This window comes from Saccopteryx bilineata, chromosome 12 (assembly GCF_036850765.1).
Source record: "Saccopteryx bilineata isolate mSacBil1 chromosome 12, mSacBil1_pri_phased_curated, whole genome shotgun sequence".
Taxonomy (NCBI): domain Eukaryota; kingdom Metazoa; phylum Chordata; class Mammalia; order Chiroptera; family Emballonuridae; genus Saccopteryx; species Saccopteryx bilineata.
In genome coordinates, this window is record NC_089501.1 from 57,205,175 (window position 1) to 57,227,066 (window position 21,892).

General features: G+C 60.2%; 1 protein-coding gene across 2 annotated transcripts in view; it reads right to left on the reverse strand.

Moving 5' to 3' along the window:
- Nucleotides 1-1,358: 1,358 nt before the first annotated feature.
- Nucleotides 1,359-21,892, reverse strand: part of UNC93A (unc-93 homolog A) — a 32,999-nt gene continuing 12,465 nt past the window's right edge. The window contains exons 4-10 of one of the 2 annotated variants that reach the window (XR_010727637.1): nt 21,072-21,301; nt 19,173-19,298; nt 16,101-16,309; nt 14,897-15,032; nt 13,624-13,755; nt 1,832-2,143; nt 1,359-1,717 (exon numbers count right to left, since the gene is read on the reverse strand). Coding sequence is in view for 1 of the 2 variants with exons in the window: in XM_066247723.1 (XP_066103820.1) it covers nt 1,884-2,143; nt 13,624-13,755; nt 14,897-15,032; nt 16,101-16,309; nt 19,173-19,298; nt 21,072-21,301 (1,093 nt within the window). In the remaining variant the exon portion in view is untranslated. Of the gene's footprint in view, nt 2,144-13,623; nt 13,756-14,896; nt 15,033-16,100; nt 16,310-19,172; nt 19,299-21,071; nt 21,302-21,892 lie in introns of both variants that reach the window. The other variant, XM_066247723.1, reaches the window with a different exon arrangement.

The window sequence follows — 21,892 nt, forward strand, 5'->3', positions numbered from 1 at the left end:
ATCCTGGGAGATGGGCTTAGTGACTTCCAGAAAACCTGGTCTGTTTTCTCCAGGATGATCCTCAAGGCCTCCCTAGCAGTCATGACAGGCCCCTGAGTAAGTCAGAGTAGCTCCCAGTCAAATGTTCTGTGCTGAGTGAATAACTGAGGTCACTCCCAAATCTAACTGTCCCAAACTGGATCTCCATCCAGGATGACTACACGGTCCTTACAGAACCCTAGCCCTCCGAGTCGGAGGGGACCTCTGTGTCATATGCCCCTTGCTGAAGGCCTTCTGCACAAATGCTTACTGAGCCTCGTCTGACCCTTTGTGAGATGACCCAGCCCCCATGTGGTGGAAAGTGCCAAGATGGTCCAGCCCCTCACGAACAAACGCCACAAGGCAGCCTGTGACGGTCCAGAGGACAGAGTGCCCCTGAGAGGAACCGAAGGGGCCCCCTGCAGCGTACTGCACTGGACTGGAGAACTGGCCTCGCCTCCAACAGGAGCCACCGAGGGGTGTAGACACGAGTGTGACCCGACAGGGCTTTGCTTTAGGACAGGAGGGTGCCGGGCGGGGGGCGGGGAGGCTTGGCTGAACCTCGGAGAAAGGAGCACAGACTCGGAAGGAAAGCGGGGTGATGGGGGGGAGGGAGACCCGCAGGGAGCACCAGTCAGAGAGCGCAGGGTGCACAGAGCCACACGGGGTGGCGGGCAGGGGGAGCTCAGAGAAAGTGCTGCAGACGGTCTCTCTCAGCCACGGAAGGCAACAAAGATTGAAAGGGCTGTTGGGGCCTTGACCGGTTGGCTCAGTGGTAGAGCGTTGGCCTGGTGTGCGGAAGTCCCGGGTTCGATTCCCGGCCAGGGCACACAGGAGAAGCGCCCATCTGCTTCTCCACCCCTCCCCCTCTCCTTCCTCTCTGTCTCTCTCTTCCCCTCCCACAGCCAAGGCTCCATTGGAGCAAAGATGGCCCGGGCGCTGGGGATGGCTCCATGGCCTCTGCCTCAGGTGCTAGAGTGGCTCTGGTTGCAACAGAGCGACGCCCCAGATGGGCAGAGCATCGCCCCCTGGTGGGCATGCTGGGTGGATCCTATCGGATGCATGTGGGCGTCTGTCTGACTGCCTCCCAGCTTCTAACTTCAGAAAAACACAAAATACAAGGGCTGTTGGTTGTTGGTGCACATATGTGCTGACCGCAGGTGGCCCGGCACCTCACAGACACACTCGGTCCAGGTCAGCTTGTGCGCAGCCTAACTCGCCGCCTGTCGGGAGACTTCCGATGGCCACCACGTGCGGACTCACCTATCTGATACTGTGCATGTGTGTGAGACCTGGGTGCACATTTAGAATAAAAGTATCTGGCCAGGAGGTAAGTTCATACTCCAACAGCGTTTATTTAGAAACTCACACTCCACACGTTTCAGGAAATAGAAGCTCTTGTCTGGCTTTGTGACCCACCGACCCCGGGAGGCGTCCGTTCAGTCTATCTGCCTGGATGTCGGGGTCATAAAATGATGGTGTCGGACTGCGTTCTTTCAAGAAGAATCTTCCAAGTCTCAAAAACAACACCCAGAACGACAAGCAGAAAAACACATCTAACTTGTCGCTCCCACGATTCTAAGCAAGCTCCGATCGGCCCCTCAGACCCTGAACCTTTTTTTTCTTCTGTGTCCGAAATCAACAGATTATGTTTCACACACACTCGTCATCTCTACGGAGGGCATGGTGGACTGGAAATCTGATGGGACAGGGAAAAAGACATTACATAAAAATATAAAAGTGTCGTGCGTCTCTCCCAGGGCCACCTCTCGCTCACACAGGCGGGAAGCGTCCGCTGGACACCCCGAGGCACCTTCAGGTAGAGCTCCGGCCGGCGCCCTGACCCCCCTGTGGGGCGGATGCGTCTACGTCTGTGCCTCTCGTCCCGCGGCCAGGGTGGTCACTTCCACGTCGTGTGGCCCAGCCGGGTCCCTGGCCTCCAGGTGCTCGACCACGGCGTAGCCCAGCATGGCCAGACACAGGGTCCCCAGGAGGATGTAGAGTTTGACGCTGACGCACAGGAAGGTGCTGTAGCCGAAGGCGATGACGAACCCCAGGGCTTCCCAGAGGCGGTAGTTGGCGAAGGCGGCCTCCTTGGTCTGGTCGAACAGGACGCCGTAGAGGGCTGCGGAGGAGAGAGTGGGTGAGTGCAGGACGGGGACACCACAGGCGCGTCTCCCCATCGCTGCCGAGCGTGGTGGCGCTTTCCCACGGCCCAGTGTCCTCGGCAAAACCAGGAGGACCTTTCCCTTTAAAATAAACAAAAAAAAACACAAAACAAATAGCAGAACAGTTTTAGCCTGGCCTGGGGTGGCACAGTGGATGGAGCATTGACCTGCAATGCTGAGGTTGCCGGTTCGAGACCCTGGGCTTGCCTGGTCACAGCATAGGACAAGCAAGCAATGAACAGCTAAAGTGAAGCAGCTATGAGTTAATGTTTCTCCCTCCCTGCTTCCTTCCATTTTTCTCTCTCTGTAAAAATCAATACATAAAAAAAATATTTTTGCATTTTTCTGAAGTGAGAAGCAGGGAGGCAGAGAGACAGACTCCTACATGCGCTCAACCGGGATCCACCCGGCATGCCCACCAGGGGGTGATGCTCTGCCCATCTGGGGTGTCGCTCTGTTGCAATCAGAGCCATTCTAGCACCTGAGGCAGAAGCCATGGAGCCATCCTCAGCGCCCGGGCAAACTTTGCTCCAATGGAGCTTTGGCTGCAGGAGGAGAAGAGAGAGACAGAGAGGAGGAGAGGGGGAGGGGTGGAGAAGCAGATGGGCGCCTCTCCTGTGTGCCCTGGCCGGGAATCGAACCCGGGACTTCCACATGCCGGGCTGACGCTCTACTGCTAAGCCAACCAGCCAGGGCCAATACATAAAACCTTTAAAAAATAACTTTAGGCAGTGGATTATATTACGGAGAATGGTGACACTGTCTAGCCGTGAAGGGACACCACAGACGTAAGAACCACAGGATTTATGACCCGTGAGCACTGGTGACCCCGTGCAGTGTCCCCGCCAGGCCTCTGCGCTGACCGCCCGCCTGTGATGATTTTCCGAGCTCTGTAACACCATCCGCCCAGCGTCCGCTGGGCCCCTTGCTTTTCTCTGCACGTTGGTACAATCCCCCCAACACCTCTCACACCACCCGTGTGTCCTTCTGTCCTCGTAGACTGTGCCCTCCCTGAGTCGGGGGCCCGTTCTCATCTAGAATGGTCATTTCCAGGGCCCCCAACGTGTCAGCAAGAATTCTTAGCAAATGGTTAAGTGGGCGAATAGGTGGACAGTGACTCCCTGGGGTGAGTCAGGCACCGACAAGCCCGTGCCCCCAGAGCCACCACGCTCGGTCAGAGACCCACATGCTCCTCCCGAGGGTCAGTGGTGACACGAGACGGTGGTGGGCGATTCCAGAGGAGACAGAGGCAGCCCTTCCTCCGCTCCCTTCCGGCTACAACCCGAAGCCCAGGTCTCCTGCATCTCTCAGCTCAGATGCGTCACTGCCCAGAAGACACCTCTTGGCATTTGGTCCCTCAGCTGTGAGGCCATCGGGCAGATATCAGATATAAGTTAAGTGACACGTTTTAACAGCCCATGGGCTTCGGGAGAACAAGAGTCCGGAGCGTCGAGAACAAGGTGCCCTTCTTGTCCAAGAGTCAGCTGAGTGTCCCCTTCGGAAAGTCGATGTGCAGAGAGAATCCAGTGACAAAACCTGGCTTTCTCCGGGTCTGCTTCTGAAATCGGACCCTGAGGAGGAGGAGATGGACCCGCGGGGAAAAGCAGCCCAGAAGCTCCGCTAGCTCACACGCCTTGCGTTCTGAACACCCCGTCCGCGTCTGGGAGCAGGGGAGCCCTCGGGACGGACGGGACGGGACAGGAGGACTCGGGACCCGGGGGTGGCGGGAAAGCTGGCCGTACCTCTGGCCGTGCAACAAGGGGACAAGACTGAGGAGGCCATGTGGCCACTGGACAAGAGATGGAGCCCTTTCTGCTTCCTCCCTCTGAGCGGGGCTCTGTCCCAAGGAGGCTGGATCGGGACCAGAGGGAGCAAGCCTCGAGACACCTGACACCAGCAATGGACTGGCCATTTAAGAAAACGCAGAGAAGGGGCGTGGGCGGAACCACTGGCCCCGTTTGGGAATATTCGTGAGTGACTTCGGGAGCCGTCTGGGGAGGAGCAATAAACAACGTCAGGCTTTTCAGGAAATTACTTGTGATCTGGTTCCTACTGTCATCCACATGTCAAGGAAGCAACCCATTCACCCTGGCCCGATAGCTCGGCTGGTTAGAGCATCGTCCCGAAGCACAGAGGTTGCCGGTTCGATCCCCGGTCTCCGGTCGGGGCCCATATGGGAACAGTTGTTCCTGTCTCTCTCCTGCTCTCTCCCTTCCTCTCTCTAAAAATCAATAAATAAACGTTAAGAAAAAGAAGAAGAAGAAAGCCACAGCTTCACTGTCAAATTCCAGCAGTGGACGGAGGTCACGGTGGGCAGAGGGGAAAGACCCCCACGAGAGAGGGAAGTAGCTAGAAACAGTATTCCAGCAGCTCTGAAGTCACTTCCCAGGCATGCGGAGGACTGGACAGGTAAGTAAAGGTGGTGTGCGTCGCGGGGACCGGTTTGCTCGCTGTCAGGGGCGTCCCAGAGCCGGGGGGAGGGGAGGACAATGGCGAGATGAGCCTGGGGTGCAGGAACCAAGGCGGGGACACCCGTGTGCACGCAGCCTCGTTCAGCAGACGTGCAGACACAGACCCAGAAGTCAGTACAGACCCGTGGGTGTGCGTGGGTCAGCATCCACACCCCCATCTCCTCACCCGTGCTCGAGGGCGAGCACGCCTGGAAGCCATGTCACCTCAGTGGCAGAGTTTCTGCCACCACGTCCACAACAAGAGGACCTTGGAGAAATGGCTGATTCTAAGAGAGTTACAGGACGGACCCGGAATGTTTGGTAGTCCAAGAAAGTAGGAACGGACTTAAAAAACAGATGGGGCGTGTCCGAAAGGACACAGGCGCCCCCGGTGGGTGTCCAGGGCTGGGACAACCACAGAGCGACTGAACGAACAACGCAGGCTTGGGGTGCAGCCAGAGGGCACTGCGGGCGCACAGCCTCCGGGGCAGCGCAGGTGAGCGGCTGGGTCCGCGCCTCAATCTTCCTCACAGAAGAGTCACACTGGGTTTGTGTACACGCCCCCTCCCTGGAGGGGGAGGGCGGGGAGCCGCCCTGGTCGCTGGCAGACAGGGCCACTGGGGAGCAGAGGGCGGCAGCCCTGCCGTGGAGAAGTCTGGCAGGTGCCCGGTCGGCCGGCGAGGAAGGCTCACCCCCTCAGCGCTGGTCACGAGCTCCCTGGACTGATGTGATGAGAACGGCACTTTACCCCGGGGTCTTTCTTCCTTCCCCAAACCCACCATCCCGGGCCAGACACGAGAAAAATATCAGACAAATCCACATGAAGGGGAAATCTCTAAACCGACCCATAGTCCTCAGAAGTGTCAAGTTCACGAAAAAGAAATAATAATAATACTAATAAATGAGACACTGTCGCAGGCCAGACTAAGGAGACGTAGGACTAAGGGCAATGTGGCACCCTGGATGAGATCCTGAGGACCCCAAGGACAGCAGAGGGGGAACCCCACATAAGGTCCGAAGCCCAGTTCGGTCACGAACCCTCGTTAACGGCTGTGTTTTGACAGGAGTACCAGGTTTTCTAAGACGTAACATGACAGGAAGAGGTGATGATATACGGGAACTCTCTGCACGGGCTTTGACACTTCTCTGTAAATCTAAAATTATTCCAAAATAAAAAGGCTATTTAAAAAGGAAAAAAAAAAAAGGCTTGCTCTCAGCCTGACCTGTCTCTCATCGTCCCAGAGAGGACCCCCCCCCCCCGTGAGAGTGACTGGACGCCGACTCCCGTCCTGGGGGGGGGGGCGTGGACAGGTCAGTGGTCAGGCAGTCCCGGCCGGTTGGAAAAAACAGGTCCGTGAACGGGGCACGTGAGAGAAGTCAGGTTTCCGAGTCGATCAGCCGGAAAACGGGAGTCCTGGCGGCGACCAGGGCACGGGAGTATTTTTAGACCAGACATCCCAAATCTGAAAGGCAGCTCACTGGCATGTGAGGGTTGCTGTGGCAACAGCACCCGCCCCGTCAGGAAGCTGTCATTGTGAATAAACAGATGGGAGCCACTGGCCCGGATCAACCAGGACTCGGGAGGCGTAGGAGCATCCGAGCACCGCGGGAAACAGTGACCCGCCAGGAAAGTCCCTGCCTCTGACTTGCTCTCAGCTGGGGAGCTGTGACAGGTGACAGTCAGTGTGACGCCCAGACAGGGCACAAGGGGCAGGCTGCTCTGACGGGCACTCCATCTCGGTCACTAGGACGGGGTGTGCTCACGGGTGTTCTTAAAAGAGAGGCACACATTCAGCAAGAATAGCATTTGAAATCTTATTTGCGATTAAAAAAAATGGTTTGACCATAAAAAGAGAGAGAGAGAGAGAGAGAGAGAGAGAGAGGCTCTTGGGAGGTGACAAAAGCTTTAGAAATTTCTAGTTTTTAAAATACAGAGACGGCCCTGACTGGATGGCTCTGTTGGTTAGAGCTCGTCCCTGTACACAAAGGTTATGAGTTCGATCCCCGGTCAGGGCACATACAGGAAGAGATGAATGTTTCTATCTCTCTCTAAAAACAAAATAAATCAATAAATAAGTTAAAAACAAGTAAAATACAGAGACCACACAGACACACCACGGCGCAGGGTCGCAAGCTCTCAGGGTGCCTGGCTGTGAAAATATCATTCCTCGCTGAGACTGGGGTCCGCAGAGACCCCAGGGACACCCTCAGATGCATGAGAGTTCCCTGAGCACTAAGCTTTTTATCTACACAGAGAGACAGAAATAATCCACTTCACAGGCGCCTCCTCCTTCCGGTCTTTCTCCGAGTCGTTCACTGGACCTCGCGGCCACCGCGCACAACCCACCAATGTCTCTGCGTCTGGGAGGATGACAGCGAGGACTCCTGTATCTCAGGGAGAAAGGAGACCAGGCATTTTTACTGCCGCCTCTGAAACTCGTGCAGAATTACAGTAGAGCACGTCCTGCGGTTTCTTACGCCGGCCCCCTCACCCGACGCCTAATGTGTGAATGCGCTTAAAACTCAGGCGAACTCGGCACGTCAGCTGACCTTTGGGGAAGCTGAATGGCATAAGTACGCACTGTAAGGTCGGTGGATAGAGGGATAGTCATGTGGAGAACTCAGACCCGCCCACTTTGGCTAGGACCGCCCACAATCAAGCCCGCCAAAGGAAGCTTCCCAGGAACCATTTGGAAAGAAGCGATCGTCTGCCAGCCAGTGAAATTTCACCACGTCATAGTAGCTCCACTTCCCTAGAGGGACCCTTTAAATATCTCCCACACGGTTTAATCCGTGCAACTTCCTTGACCTCCATCTCTCCTCCATCTTTCTTTCCTCGGGGCCAGGGAACCTTGCCGGGCGGGATGTGTGCTCTGTACCCAATAAAGCCATCTGCTATTCCACACTTTGTGGCTCTAGCCTCTTCCTTCCTTCTCGCGGGGAAAAATACCTTACATGCACGTGGAGCATTCAGCAAAACCCTGGGTGCCTCTCCCGCCCCCGCGGGGGTGCTAACTGATACTCTCTCCCTCTGCTCACTGGGCAGAATCCCCGCAGGTGACGTGGCCAGCCGCTGGCGTATAATTCCGACGCCAAGGACAGCTAGACGGAGTTTCTGTTCATCCCTCCCTGAATCTCGCTCCTGCTGTCGGCCTGTGAGGGGTCTCAGTCCTTCCCCCCAGGTGTGGCCCTTGATCCAAACACACCCCAGTGACAGCCCTGTGCCAAACACGTGTGTCACGGGCTCAGGACGTCACAAGAGCCACCGACCGCCCTGCGCCAAACACGTGTGTCACCGGGCTCAGGACGTCACAAACGCCACCCCCCACCCTGTGCCAAACACGTGTGTCACGGGCTCAGGACGTCACAAACGCCACCCACCGCCCTGCACCAAACACGTGTGTCACAGGCTCAGGATGCCACAAACGCCACCCACCGCCCTGCACCAAACACGTGTGTCACTGGGCTCAGGACGTCACAAACGCCACCCACCGCCCTGCACCAAACACGTGTCACGGGCTCAGGATGCCACAAATGCCACTGGGCTCAGGACGTCACATATGCCACTGGGCTCAGGACGTCACATATGCCACTGGGCTCAGGACATCACAAATGCCACTGGGCTCAGGACGTCACATATGCCACTGGGCTCAGGACATCACAAATGCCACTGGGCTCAGGATGTCACAAACGCCACCCACCGCCCTGCACCAAACACGTGTCACGGGCTCAGGATGCCACAAACGCCACCCACCACCCTGCGCCAAACACGTGTGTCACTGGGCTCAGGACGTCACAAACGCCACCCACCACCCTGCGCCAAACACGTGTGTCACTGGGCTCAGGACGTCACAAACGCCACCCCCCACCCTGCGCCAAACACGTGTGTCACTGGGCTCAGGACGTCACAAACGCCACCCCCCACCCTGCGCCAAACACGTGTGTCACTGGGCTCAGGACGTCACAAATGCCACCCCCCACCCTGCGCCAAACACGTGTGTCACTGGGCTCAGGACGTCACAAACGCCACCCCCCACCCTGCGCCAAACACGTGTGTCACTGGGCTCAGGACGTCACAAACGCCACCCCCCACCCTGCGCCAAACACGTGTGTCATGGGCTCAGGACGTCACAAACGCCACCCCCCACCCTGTGCCAAACACGTGTGTCACTGGGCTCAGGACGTCACAAACGCCACCCCCCACCCTGCGCCAAACACGTGTGTCACGGGCTCAGGACGTCACAAACGCCACCCCCCACCCTGCGCCAAACACGTGTGTCACTGGGCTCAGGACGTCACAAACGCCACCCCCCACCCTGCGCCAAACACGTGTGTCACTGGGCTCAGGACGTCACAAACGCCACCCCCCACCCTGCGCCAAACACGTGTGTCACCGGGCTCAGGACGTCACAAATGCCACTGGGCTCAGGACGTCACAAATGCCACTGGGCTCAGGACGTCACAAACGCCACCGACCGCCCTGCACCAAACACGTGTGTCACTGGGCTCAGGACGTCACAAACACCACCCCCCACCCTGCGCCAAACACGTGTGTCACTGGGCTCAGGACGTCACAAACGCCACCCACCACCCTGTGCCAAACACGTGTGTCATGGGCTCAGGATGTCACAAACGCCACCCACCACCCTGCGCCAAACACGTGTGTCATGGGCTCAGGATGTCACAAACGCCACCCACCGCCCTGCGCCAAACACGTGTGTCACCGGGCTCAGGACGTCACAAACGCCACCCACCACCCTGCGCCAAACACGTGTGTCATGGGCTCAGGATGCCACAAACGCCACCCACCGCCCTGCGCCAAACACGTGTGTCACTGGGCTCAGGACGTCACAAACGCCACCCACCACCCTGTGCCAAACACGTGTGTCACTGGGCTCAGGATGTCACAAACGCCACCCACCACCCTGCGCCAAACACGTGTGTCAGGGGCTCAGGTTGTCACAAACGCCACCCACCGCCCTGAGCCAAACATGTGTGTCACTGGGCTCAGGACGTCACAAACGCCACCCACCACCCTGCGCCAAACACGTGTGTCATGGGCTCAGGATGCCACAAACGCCACCCACCGCCCTGCGCCAAACACGTGTGTCATGGGCTCAGGATGTCACAAACGCCACCCACCACCCTGCGCCAAACACGTGTGTCAGGGGCTCAGGTTGTCACAAACGCCACCCACCGCCCTGAGCCAAACATGTGTGTCACTGGGCTCAGGACGTCACAAACGCCACCCACCACCCTGCGCCAAACACGTGTGTCATGGGCTCAGGATGTCACAAACGCCACCCACCACCCTGCGCCAAACACGTGTGTCACGGGCTCAGGACGTCACAAACGCCACCCACCACCCTGCGCCAAACACGTGTGTCACGGGCTCAGGATGCCACAAACGCCACCCACCGCCCTGAGCCAAACATGTGTGTCACTGGGCTCAGGACGTCACAAACGCCACCCACCACCCTGTGCCAAACACGTGTGTCATGGGCTCAGGACGTCACAAACGCCACGGACCACCCTGCGCCAAACACGTGTGTCACTGGGCTCAGGACGTCACAAACACCACCCCCCACCCTGCGCCAAACACGTGTGTCACTGGGCTCAGGACGTCACAAACGCCACCCACCACCCTGTGCCAAACACGTGTGTCATGGGCTCAGGATGTCACAAACGCCACCCACCACCCTGCGCCAAACACGTGTGTCAGGGGCTCAGGTTGTCACAAACGCCACCCACCGCCCTGAGCCAAACACGTGTGTCACTGGGCTCAGGATGTCACAAACGCCACCCCCCACCCTGCGCCAAACACGTGTGTCATGGGCTCAGGATGTCACAAACGCCACGGACCGCCCTGCGCCAAACACGTGTGTCACGGGCTCAGGACGTCACAAACGCCACCCACCACCCTGCGCCAAACACGTGTGTCACGGGCTCAGGATGTCACAAACGCCACCCACCACCCTGCGCCAAACACGTGTGTCACGGGCTCAGGACGTCACAAACGCCACCCACCACCCTGTGCCAAACACGTGTGTCATGGGCTCAGGATGTCACAAACGCCACCCACCACCCTGCGCCAAACACGTGTGTCAGGGGCTCAGGTTGTCACAAACGCCACCCACCGCCCTGAGCCAAACATGTGTGTCACTGGGCTCAGGACGTCACAAACGCCACCCACCACCCTGCGCCAAACACGTGTGTCACGGGCTCAGGACGTCACAAACGCCACCCACCACCCTGCGCCAAACACGTGTGTCACGGGCTCAGGACGTCACAAACACCACCCACCACCCTGCGCCAAACACGTGTGTCACGGGCTCAGGATGTCACAAACGCCACCCACCACCCTGCGCCAAACACGTGTGTCATGGGCTCAGGACGTCACAAACGCCACCCACCGCCCTGAGCCAGCAGGAAGACGGTGAAAACCAAGCTCTGGAAACCGCCGGCCTTGGGTTTGGTCAAGGATGTCTTCCCGGCTGCTGCAAGCCGGCAAATCGCAGCTCCTAAGACAGGAGCCGCCCGGGAGACCCGAGTGCTTGACCGTGAGGTTGTGGGCACTGCTCTCCTCCGTGCAGGGCTGCGGCCAGGCCTCCGTCCCTGGAAACGCGGGCTGGTGGCTTGTCTGGGGACTGGCCCACTGCAGTTCCCGGCCCCCAGGTGTTCCCTGGCTGGGGGTGGGACGTGATGTCTACAAGGGAAGGGGATCTCTTCCGAGACAAAGCCAGCAGCCAGGGGCACTGGGAGGTCTCGCCAAGCTGCCGATTGCCGGGGCGCCGATGGCCAGCCTCCTGGGGCCTCCGACCCCCTCCCCCAGTGCCGGCCACGGAGGGGTCTGCAGGGAAGTCGGGGCTGAGGCGCCTGCCCGCATCTCCCTTGTTTCCGGCCACCATCCAGACGCGGCCTGCAGTCTCCACCCTCTGCGCACTGTCCCCACACCCTGCTTCCTCCTCTCTCCGGGGCCCTCGGAACCCCTCAGACACAGCTCGTCTCCCTGTGGAAAGCAGGACCTGCCACCCCAAGGCGCCTCCTGGACACTCCAGTCACGTGGGTACCGCCGACTTTCACGTCTGGCCCCCCGTGGGGGTTGCCCGAGCCCCCCTGCTCTGAGCTGCCCAGAGACTCCCGGGACCTCAGCCCACCCCCCTCCCAGCCCTGACCCCTCACATTCCCCCCACGACCCATCCCCGCTGTCCTGCACGACGTGGGTGACTGTGACCTCTCTGTCCAGTCCTCCCCGCTCAGCCGAAGGCTCACGAGGCCGGGCTGCTCCCTGTCACACTCACGTGGACTGGCATCTCCACCCGGAGCATCAGGGCTGCCCTGGCCTCTCTTCTTCCCCCGTGGACCTCGGGGCCCAATCCCTGCTCTGCCCTCATGGCCGGCCTCTGCACGCGGCTTCTCTCTGCCCCGTGACACACAGAGGAGACCAGCACCCACCTGGGAGGCCACCTGAGTGAGCGTCCCCCCCGATAGGACATCCGGCGCCCAGTACACTGCACAGGCTCGGTGTGTGCCGTCTGCACAACTGTCGTCGGCTGTGACTCCTTGAAAAAAATCGCGCATATCAGGCACGACCATCCCTCACCCCGTCCTCATGACGCCCGAGTCCCCATGTGCTGTTACTCCAGCTTCCTCCCCCGACCCCCCACCGGGTCAAGAGAAACCCCCCCCCACCCTTCCGTCCATCCGCACCTGCTCCCACGATTCCCTCCTCGGTCCCCCCATCTTCTCCGCCCCCTCTCCTGGCTCTTTCCGCCACCTTCTCATCAGAACCCTCAACTCTGAAACGGAAAGTGGCCGTCATCAGTGATAGGCGTGAGAACCCACCACCCTCCGTGCTGTGCCCCCCCCCCCACCGGAGCCCTCTCTCTGTCCCATTTGGAGCAAAGACCTGCCACCTCCATCCGTGAGTCAGGTCCCCAGGCTCCCAGGAGCGCCCGTCACTGGCCGACTCACTGCCCTCAGCGCTAACTCCCCCTCCCCCCACCTCCCTTGCCCTGGACGCACGGCGCTGCCCCCAGGTGCGTGTTGTCTGTGTGGGGTCCCCCCGGCAGACCTGTCCCTCGCACAGCTGAGCGTGTCACCCCGTGTCCTCAGCCTCTCCGCCTCGCCCCCTCCCGCACCCCCACCCCGCCCGTCCCTCTGTGTTCCCCGTTCGCCGTGGCGGGAACACAGCGTCCCCAGTGCGATGGTGCCGGAAAGGGGCCTGTGGGAGGTGACGAGGTCCTGAGGGCGGGGGCCCCAGGGTGGCATCACTGTCCACATGAAGGGGACCCCAGAACTCCCTACCCATCTGCAACGTGAGGTCGTCTGTGAACCGGGCAGTGGGCTCTCACCAGACCAGAATCTACGGCAGCCTCGACCGTGAGCTCGCAGACTCGGAACTGTGAGGAGTACACGTCCACTGTTCACGAGCCCCTGGTGTGTGGTGTCCCAGACAGACAGACAGACAGCGTCCTCCAGCACCACAGCTCCGCCTGGACCACCTCAACCAGGACCTGACTCAGGTGACCTCCAGGATGAAGCCGGACCCCCCTCCCGGTTCTCCCAGGACACTAACCCCCGCCCCTTCCACACACACACACCCTGATCTGAGGGGGACGTCGCCATAGGAACCTGTGAGCTGCTCTACTGCAGAAGTTACACCTCCACCTCCCACTCAACGAGAGCACCCGAGGGTCTGTCTCCCATGCCCCGCCCCCGCACGCAGGGGCACAGCCCACCGCTCGGCAAGCGAGGAGCGTCCTCAGGAAGGGACTGGGCACGCGGGCGGATCTCTGTCGCATCGTGGATGTGAGTGAATGCTCAGAGAACCCCTCACACCCCCGGCACGGAGCGGGACCCTCCCGTCCCGTGTGGGTCCCCGCCCTGCCCTCCCTGCCGGGGCGCCTCTCCGCGGGGCTCTGAGCGGCAGGGCCTCCCCACACCCTGTCCCCCCAGCTGCCCCGACGCGGGGCCCGGGCACTCACCATTGTTCTGCGTCTGCCAGACGGCGTCCGCCATGCCCCAGAGGCCAGAAAACACGAAGAACACGGCCAGCTGGTCCGGCTTTGGTTTCCACAGCAAGAGGGCGACGATGCAAGACAGGTGGGTGACCGCCCCTGCACGGGCAGAGGGGGGAGCACCACCCCTCAGCGGAGCTCCGGCCACAGGGAGCTCGGGCCACAGGGAGCTCGGGCCACAGGGAGCTCCGGCCACAGGGAGCTCCGGCCACAGGGAGCACCTCCCGGCCCTCGCTTCCCGCGGGGGGCAGTGTTTCCTGCGAGCTCTGCAGCGGGGTTTCTGCAGGCGGGTCCGACAGCAGAGTGCGGGGCGCGCGTGCACCCTGCCGAGTGTGACCGCAGCCCTGCTGACCCCTGGTCTCGCTCGCCGCCCGGCGGGGCAGTGGGGTGGCGGCTCACAGAGGAAAACCTTGTCGTGCCCGGGCAGAGACGCCCCCAGTGATGCGGGTTCAGGCATAACGAGAGAGAAGGGCTTCTCATTGGGGCAACGGGAGACCCGTGCCCACCGTGGAAGCTGGCCTTCCGGACGGGGAGGGGGCAGCAGAACCCTCGACCTCAGCCCTCCTAACTTTATCCTCATGGGCTGTATTTATTTCTGCTGACAGCGTGCCTCTGGATGCAGCCACAGAGCGGCTCACGACCCTCCCAACGCCACTGACCACGTGGAACGTGGGGGTGGGTACCGGCCGCCCTGAGGCTGTGTGCCCTCAGGGAAGCTACTACACTTCTCTGTTCCTCATCCGCAGAGTGGGCAGTGCCTACTCCGTAGGGCGGTTTGACTGGGGGGTCAGCATGAGAGGGAAGAGAATATGCTAATCGCTTGGCCCTGGTTGGCTTCGTGGACAGAGACCCTTAGCCCTCCACTGGGCAGCGGGTGACCGTGCTGTTAACACCCTGATTTCTCATCACTCACATTGTCCCTGGACCCTCTTCCTTCCCTTCCTGAGAGAGAGAGAGAGAGAGACAGAGAGAGAGAGAGAGAGAGAGAGAGAGGAGGGTGTGTGTCTAGCAGAGGGGTGGTCAGCTTTGGAAGATCAGGTGGACACAGGGCACATCCCACAGGAGACACGCCCGACTCCCCGCCTTACCCGTGACCAGAGGGCGGGTGGGCCAGTGCCCCCCCCACCCTCCCCACTCTGCTGCCTCAGGGTCCCCGCTCACAGCTCAGCCACAGCGCCAGCCCGACAGAGCCGGCGCCCGAGGGGCGTTCCTGGCGGGAACCCGGCCGGTGCCCACCTACCGAAGGCGTAGAGCGCGATCCTGCCCGTGTACTGAGACGCCTTCCCGTACAGCAGGGAGCACAGCGCGTTGGTGGCCGAGAAGCAGATCATCACGTAGCCCACGAAGTGGATGCCCAGGGAGCAGGTGGCGTAGGACTGAGGGGGGAAGAACGCAGAGCCGGGTCGCACGCCTCCTCGCGCCGAAACGCGTCCCGCCCGGGGGCGGCTGCCCGGGGGCGGCTGTCCGGCTGAGCTGGCCGGAGAGGCCTCCGCCCGGGCTTTCCACCTCCCCGTGCGGGACGGCGCCGACCCTTGTAGGAAAAGCCCGTCCCACGGTGAGAGCGAGCACAGTGGGCGGGCGGGCGTCAGGACGCCTTTGGTGGCACAGGGAGCAGTGATATGGGGTCGAAGGAAGCTGCTCCTGGCGGGGCTGACCGTGTCCTACTCGGCCGATGGGACAGCTGTAAACAGGAGGGCTCAGGGGATTTCAGGGCAGTGACACGTCCCGTCTGACACTGTAATGTGGGTGACATGTCCTGTCTGACACTGTAATGTGGGTACACGTCACTGCACCTCTGCGAAAACCCACAGAGCGTCCAACACCAAGAGTGACCCTCATGGAGAATGAGGACTCAGGGGGTTCTAACGTGTGGGGGCAGCTTCACGATGGCCACCAACGCTCCCTCTGGTGGGGGGTCTGGGGGTGGGGGGCAGGAGGGTGTGGGCAACTGCTGTGCCGTGCACGTAAACCTGCTATAGAAGTAAAGTCTTCTCTATGGGGGTTTCTCTTAGTAAGTTATAGAAATGTCTCTCACCTTCCCTTCTCTACGGGGGTATCTCCTAGTAAGTTATAGAAATGTCTCTCACCTTCCCTTCTCTACGGGGGTATCTCCTAGTAAGTTATAGAAATGTCTCTCACCCTCCCTTCTCTACGGGGGTATCTCCTAGTAAGTTATAGAAATGTCTCTCACCCTCCCTTCTCTACGGGGGTATCTCCTAGTAAGTTATAGAAATGTCTCTCACCCTCCCTTCTCTACGGGGGTATCTCCTAGTAAGTTATAGAAATGTCTCTCACCCTCCCTTCTCTACGGGGGTATCTCCTAGTAAGTTACAGAAATGTCTCTCACCTTCCCTCGCGCCACTGCCCACCAGGCTGCACTGTCTTGTGGTCACCCCGCCGGGCCCCACCCACGCGTCACCCGCCCCCCGCCGGGTGCTACCTACCCTGGTGTATTCGCCCGCCAGGAAGGCCTGCTGGAACCCGCTATACATCGGCAGCAGGACGAGGAGACGCAGGCGTTTGTCTCTGAGAAGCTTGAAGGTCTGCAGTAAGGTGGACCGGACCGATGGCGTCTCTCCCTCCCTTTCCAGCAGGTCCTCTCTGAGGGGTTCGAGGAACAGGGCCACCAGCAGGATGGCCAGGATGCCGCTCCCTGGGAGGAGAGCACAGGGCAGAGGCTGCTGTTAGGGAACAGTGACACTGTCCCCTTCCTCCTCCTCCAGGGGCGACGGCCAACCTCAGGGCGGGGGCTGGTCATCTTTTAGAGCAGATGTGGATTACTTTATCTCTCTGCTTCCTCTCGCCAACCTGATCGCCTCTCCCTCCTCGTACAGCTGCCGGGAACGGTCACTCCGCCCGGGCGGCCGCTGGGCATTGCTGAAACCCCTGAAACCCATCGTGAGACTCACAGACGGCCCTCGTCTGCGTTGTTTGCAGACACGGTAAAACCAGTCCTCACACTCACTCATCTCGGAAACCTGTTGTCAATACGTTTCCACCCCGAGAAGCACGAATTTTATTTCTCAGCTTTATTTCTGGAGCTAGGACCCGTTTGCCCTCATATCCTGGTAAAACTCAATAAGTTAATAAGGCTTCTGTGATAGCCTGCAGAGCTAGTGCCCCCCAAACCGCCAAGCTGGCACCACACCTGGGCACCGGGCATCCCCTGGTGTGTGCAGTCCCGTGGGAAAGGCATGTCCGTGGTCCACTAAGCGGGCACGGTTCCCCCTCCGCGGTCCCCCCTTGGGTATTTTGAGCGTCCTGCTAGGACACTAACCTCCCCCTGCCACCCCCATGGACAGGTGGCACCCAGGAGCCTCTGAGGGGTGGGGCCACGTGTCTACTGGGAAGTACGTGTGTGTCCCGAGCGGCCCCGGGACCCCGGCCCCTGCGAGGGTCGTGCACCGGGAAACGGCTGGAGTCGCACAGGCGTGGGCTGCGCTCTGAGGAGCCTGAGGGGCAGACAGGGCCCTGCAACCCAGTGGTCCCTCCAGGGAGGCCGTGCTCTCTGCCTTTATAGCCCGTTTTTCTCCTTTCTTCTCTCTTCTTCTTTTTTGTCTTTACAGTAACATGGCCTTGCTTCAAGGAAAGAGACTTACAAAACCCTGCAAGAAAGCCAGGAATCAAATAGTAGGAGACACTTCCTCCGGGCTCCGTGGGCGTTAACTGTCTCACGTGAACTTCGGACCTGAGCCCCCGGGGGCTGCGGATTCTCTGAACAGGGAAGTGGGTGGAACGCGCCAAGGGGCTGTGAAGGCGCCCCCCCCCTCTCCCCGGGGACGCACGCTGAGAGCCCGCAGACGCGCACGGTGCCTGGTCCCATGGCCTGAGCTGTCCCTTGGGGACAGGGTCGACAGACCGCAGTCCGGGGCCAAGGCCGGCGGTCTGCCTGCTTCTATAAATAAAGCATGGCCGGCACGGAGCCACAACTGTGGCGGACACATCGTCCGGGTCTTCTGCTCCGTGGCAAACACAGCAGGGAATGGAGACCATAGGGTTCCTCAAGCCTGGATATTTGCTGTCTGGCTCTTTGCAAGGAAACTCTCTGGCCCCGCCCGGTGGGCTCGGTGGCAGTGTCAGCCCTGCGTGTGGTCACCCGGGGTCCCGAGCTCCACCCACTTCTTCCCGCAACATCTCACCGCCTCCCTAAGAGCCTCCTCTGCTCCCGAGATTGCAGCCACCACCTACACGATCTTCCCACCTGCACGCCTGCTCTCTGGTGCCGAGTGGATGCACCCGTTCTGCCGGCCGGCCCGTCAGGCTGGACACTTCCCAAAAGGAACAAGCTCCTCCTTCAGCCTCGGGGTGTGTGGCCCACCCTCCCCCGCACCCCAGTCCCAGCCACGCCTGAGCCTCTGCTCTCTGCTCTCTCCTCCCTCCCCTCTCCCCTCGCTCTACCCCACCCGTATCTGTCATCCCTCCCGGGGTCCCCTGTCCTTCCACGCTTCCCGGTTATGCCGACACCCCACTCTGCCTGGGAAGTGAGCCTGCCACCGCCACGCTCTCAGCAGCCACGACCTCGGTGTGGAGACAAGCTGGGCAGAGCCCTGGGCACGGCTGGTCATCACTCCTCGGACACCCTGGGACAGTGCGCCCATGGCCTTAACCTCCCATTCCCCGGAGACCCGCGGGACACGGTCCCTCCAACTCCACACACAGCACCCCCTTCACTCTTAAGAAGCACACCTTCCACGACCCTCACGAATTTCAAAGTCAAGAACGACCAACAACAGATTTTAAGTTCCCTCCAAAACTGTAACAACAAGCAAAACCTGTCAAAGGCAGCCCCTTCGCAGTGGGGTTACACCTGTGACGTAGGAACGGGTCATTTAGAAGGTCCTTCACAGAACTGGTTTCCGTAGAGACGAGCTTCTAAGGATAAGAACCATCATGACCGTGACCCTCCCTTGGGAAACCACCTGTCACGGGCGCCGGAGTCTGGGTGCCTTGCGCTGCCCTGTGACCAGTGACCGAGTGCCCCGAGGACCCGAGGACCCAGGGTGACGGACGCAGGAGGGAACTGTGCCCACACCAGCCTTACAACAGGAGCCCCTCAAACACAGGCCTCAGAGGGAGGGTCCACCCTATAGAGATTTTGGACTCCCAGGGTCATTGGACAGAGGGCCCCCCCCCCCCAGGACCGTGTCTCCCGTGTGCTGTCCAATACGGCGGCCATCAGCCCAGGGAGGCCATGCAGCCCTGGGGATGTGGCTCTTGTGACTTAGAAAGAGCATTTTGATTTGGTTCAGTGGAGTTTCAATAAGCACGCGTGGCGAGTGACGACCGTGTTGGGCCGTGTGGAGGCGTGACGACCGGTCATCACGGGCATTTGAGCCCTGGCCGGCTGTACCTGCTTTCACACAGAAGCCTGAGAGCCAGCCACAGCTGGACGCACCGTGTGGGGCTTCGCAGGCGCGGGGGGGTTACGTGGACTCTGGGGAGGTGGTCTTTTTCGGCACAGGAAGGAGCTGGGGTTTGCTCTCGGCGAGGCTCGCCCAGAGTGGCTGAGCACAGACCTGTGTAGATGCCCAGCAGGGTGTAGATCAGCTCCTGGGCGGGGCGCTGGGTGCTGTTGGCGGGTGCCGTGGCCATCAGGCAGTCACTGGCCCCACAGGACAGGAGATGCTCCTCTGGGACGGCATCTGAGGAGGGGGCAGGGGACAGGGGGCCTGAGGACACGGGTGGTGTGATGGGAGACAGGCCACGGGGAGTGAGAGTGCCCAGGGGACAGGGGGCCTGAGGACCCGGGTGACCTGATGGGAGACAGGCCACGGGGAGCGAGAGACAGGCCACGGGGAGCGAGAGTGCCCAGGGGACAGGGGGCCTGAGGACCCGGGTGATCTGATGGGAGACAGGCCACGGGGAGTGAGAGTGCCCAGGGGACAGGGGGCCTGAGGACCCGGGTGATCTGATGGGAGACAGGCCACGGGGAGCGAGAGTGCCCAGTGGAGAGGAGGGTGGACACAGCCAGAGCAGGGTCACGGCGGCTCCATGTCCCCAGACACGGCTTGTTTGACCAAGTGTCAAACACATTTCCCGTAAGGCACATGTCTGTGCTCTTGATTTTAGGACAGACTAGACAAATGTGCAATAAATGTTGGTTACTCTTTTTTTTTTTTTTTTTTTTGCAAGAGATAGAAAGAAGGACAGCTAGGGACAGACAGACAGGAAGGGAGAGAGATGAGAAGCATCAATTCTTCCTTGAGGCACCTTAGTTGTTCACTGATTGCTTCTCATATGTGCCTTGACCAAGGGGCTCCAGCAGAGCGAGTGACCCCTTGCTCAAACTAGCAACCTTGGACTTCAAGCCACAACCTTTGAGCTCAAGCCAGAGACCATGAGGTTGTGTCTATGACCCCACACTCAAGCTGGATGAGCCCGTGTTTAAGCTGGTGACCTCAGGGTTTTGAACCTGAGTCCTCTGCGTTTTTGATCCAGGACAATGCTCTATCCAGGCACCACTGCCTGGGCAGGCTAAATGTTGGTTATTTGTTACATTACTTTCCTGACATAAATGAAAATCTTCAACTTTTAAAAATTAATCAAGAACGAATGAATGCCTTCTAGGCTGGGCGTCCAGATGGCTGGTTTGACTCACCGGGCCGGCCCCACGACCACGGGCCGGTTACTGCCCGTCTTCTATGCGGGACAGCAGACGAGGACCAGAGCGAGGAGCTAGAAGGTGTCCTGTGACACTCAGGAGAGTGAGGACCTCCCCCATCGACAAAGGTTTCCTGTGAGAATTAAAGAGACTCACGTCCTCCGTCCTCAGTTTAAATCCTCAGACATCAAAGGGTGCAGACCTATAACAGGGTGCCGCTTTGCGCGCAGGTCTGGGCAGGTGCGTTAGTCAGATTTCAGCCTGCCCTGTGGGCGGCGCAGTGGATAAAGCCTCGACCTGGGATGCTGAGGTCGCCATTCGAAACCCTGGGCTTGCCCGGTCAAGGCTCACACGACAACAATCAATGAACAACTAAAGCGAAACAACTACGAGTTGACCTTTCTCAGTCCCCGCCCCCTCTTCTACCTGTAAAATCAATAAATAAAATCTTTAAAAAAAAAAAAAGTCAGGTTTCCAATCAGCTAAGCAATCAATGGTCTTAGGTGTAACATTTCAAACTGTGGTGAATTCAGTGGGAAAAAATACGGCCCTCCAGCCTGTCCTCGGACAATCTGAGAGCATAGGGTTGACCCCGTAGACCCGAGTGTCACTGGCGGGGGCCTCCACTCCCCCAGCAGAGGGGAGGGTCGGACTCCATGGGGACCCGTCAGGCCCAGCCACCCAGTTCCGGAACCGGGAACCAGGGGAGGCTGAGCCACAGGCAGGTGGAGAATCCCGTGCTTAGGGCCTCAGGCGCGCGCCTGGGATCGGGGGCCCTCCCGGGGGTCTCCCCGGAGCCCCCATCTCCTTTTACCTTGCGTGGGCGTCTGGCCAAACACCAGGGACGAGATCAGGTTTCCCCAGACGCCGGACGACTGGAAAATGAGGAAGAAGATCCCAAAATACTGGTTCACCACGTCCTGGCCGCGTTTGCCGGCCTTCTCCGCGTGGGCGTTCCCGGTGACGGTGAGGTAGGTGCAGTGAGCCGACCAGAGCGGGGCCGCCCCCAGGCCCAGCAGGACGGAGGTGGGGATCAGCGTGTACCTGTGCGGCGGGACACGGGGTGAGGGCCGTGGTCCTCTCTCCAGACTCCCCTCTGCCGGCGGAAGTGGGGGCGGGGGAGTGGGGACCGAGGAGTGGGGGTGGGGGCGGGAGGGAGTGGGGGCGGGGGGAGTGGGGACCGAGGAGTGGGGACGGGGGCGGGGGAGTGGGGGCGGGGGAGTGGGGGCGGGGGAGTGGGGGTGGGGGCGGGGGAGGGGGGTGGGGGTAGGGGCGGGGCCCTGATGCCTGGCCCCCGGGAAGCCTTGTTCTGTTCACGGGCTGGCTAGACCGGTGGGTGTGTCCCCTCCTAGCCACCACGAGAAGCGATCACTGACCAAGGCCAGCGCCTTCCCTGGTCCGAGTTCACTCCCTTTGCAAGAAGGAAAAGCAGAGGCAGGGACTCCCTCGCGTTTGAAGGCCGCAGCAGCAGGAGCCGGGATTACAAATAAGAGCGGGCGGACCTCGGTGCTCCTGGCCGCTCTGCGTGTGACCGCAGTGAGGGGGCGGGGTGGGCTGAGGACCTCTGCCACCCTCAGTGAGGGTTCGTAGGAAAGCTCCGTGGTGACAGCAGGAAGCAGACTGCCAAGCCCTCGT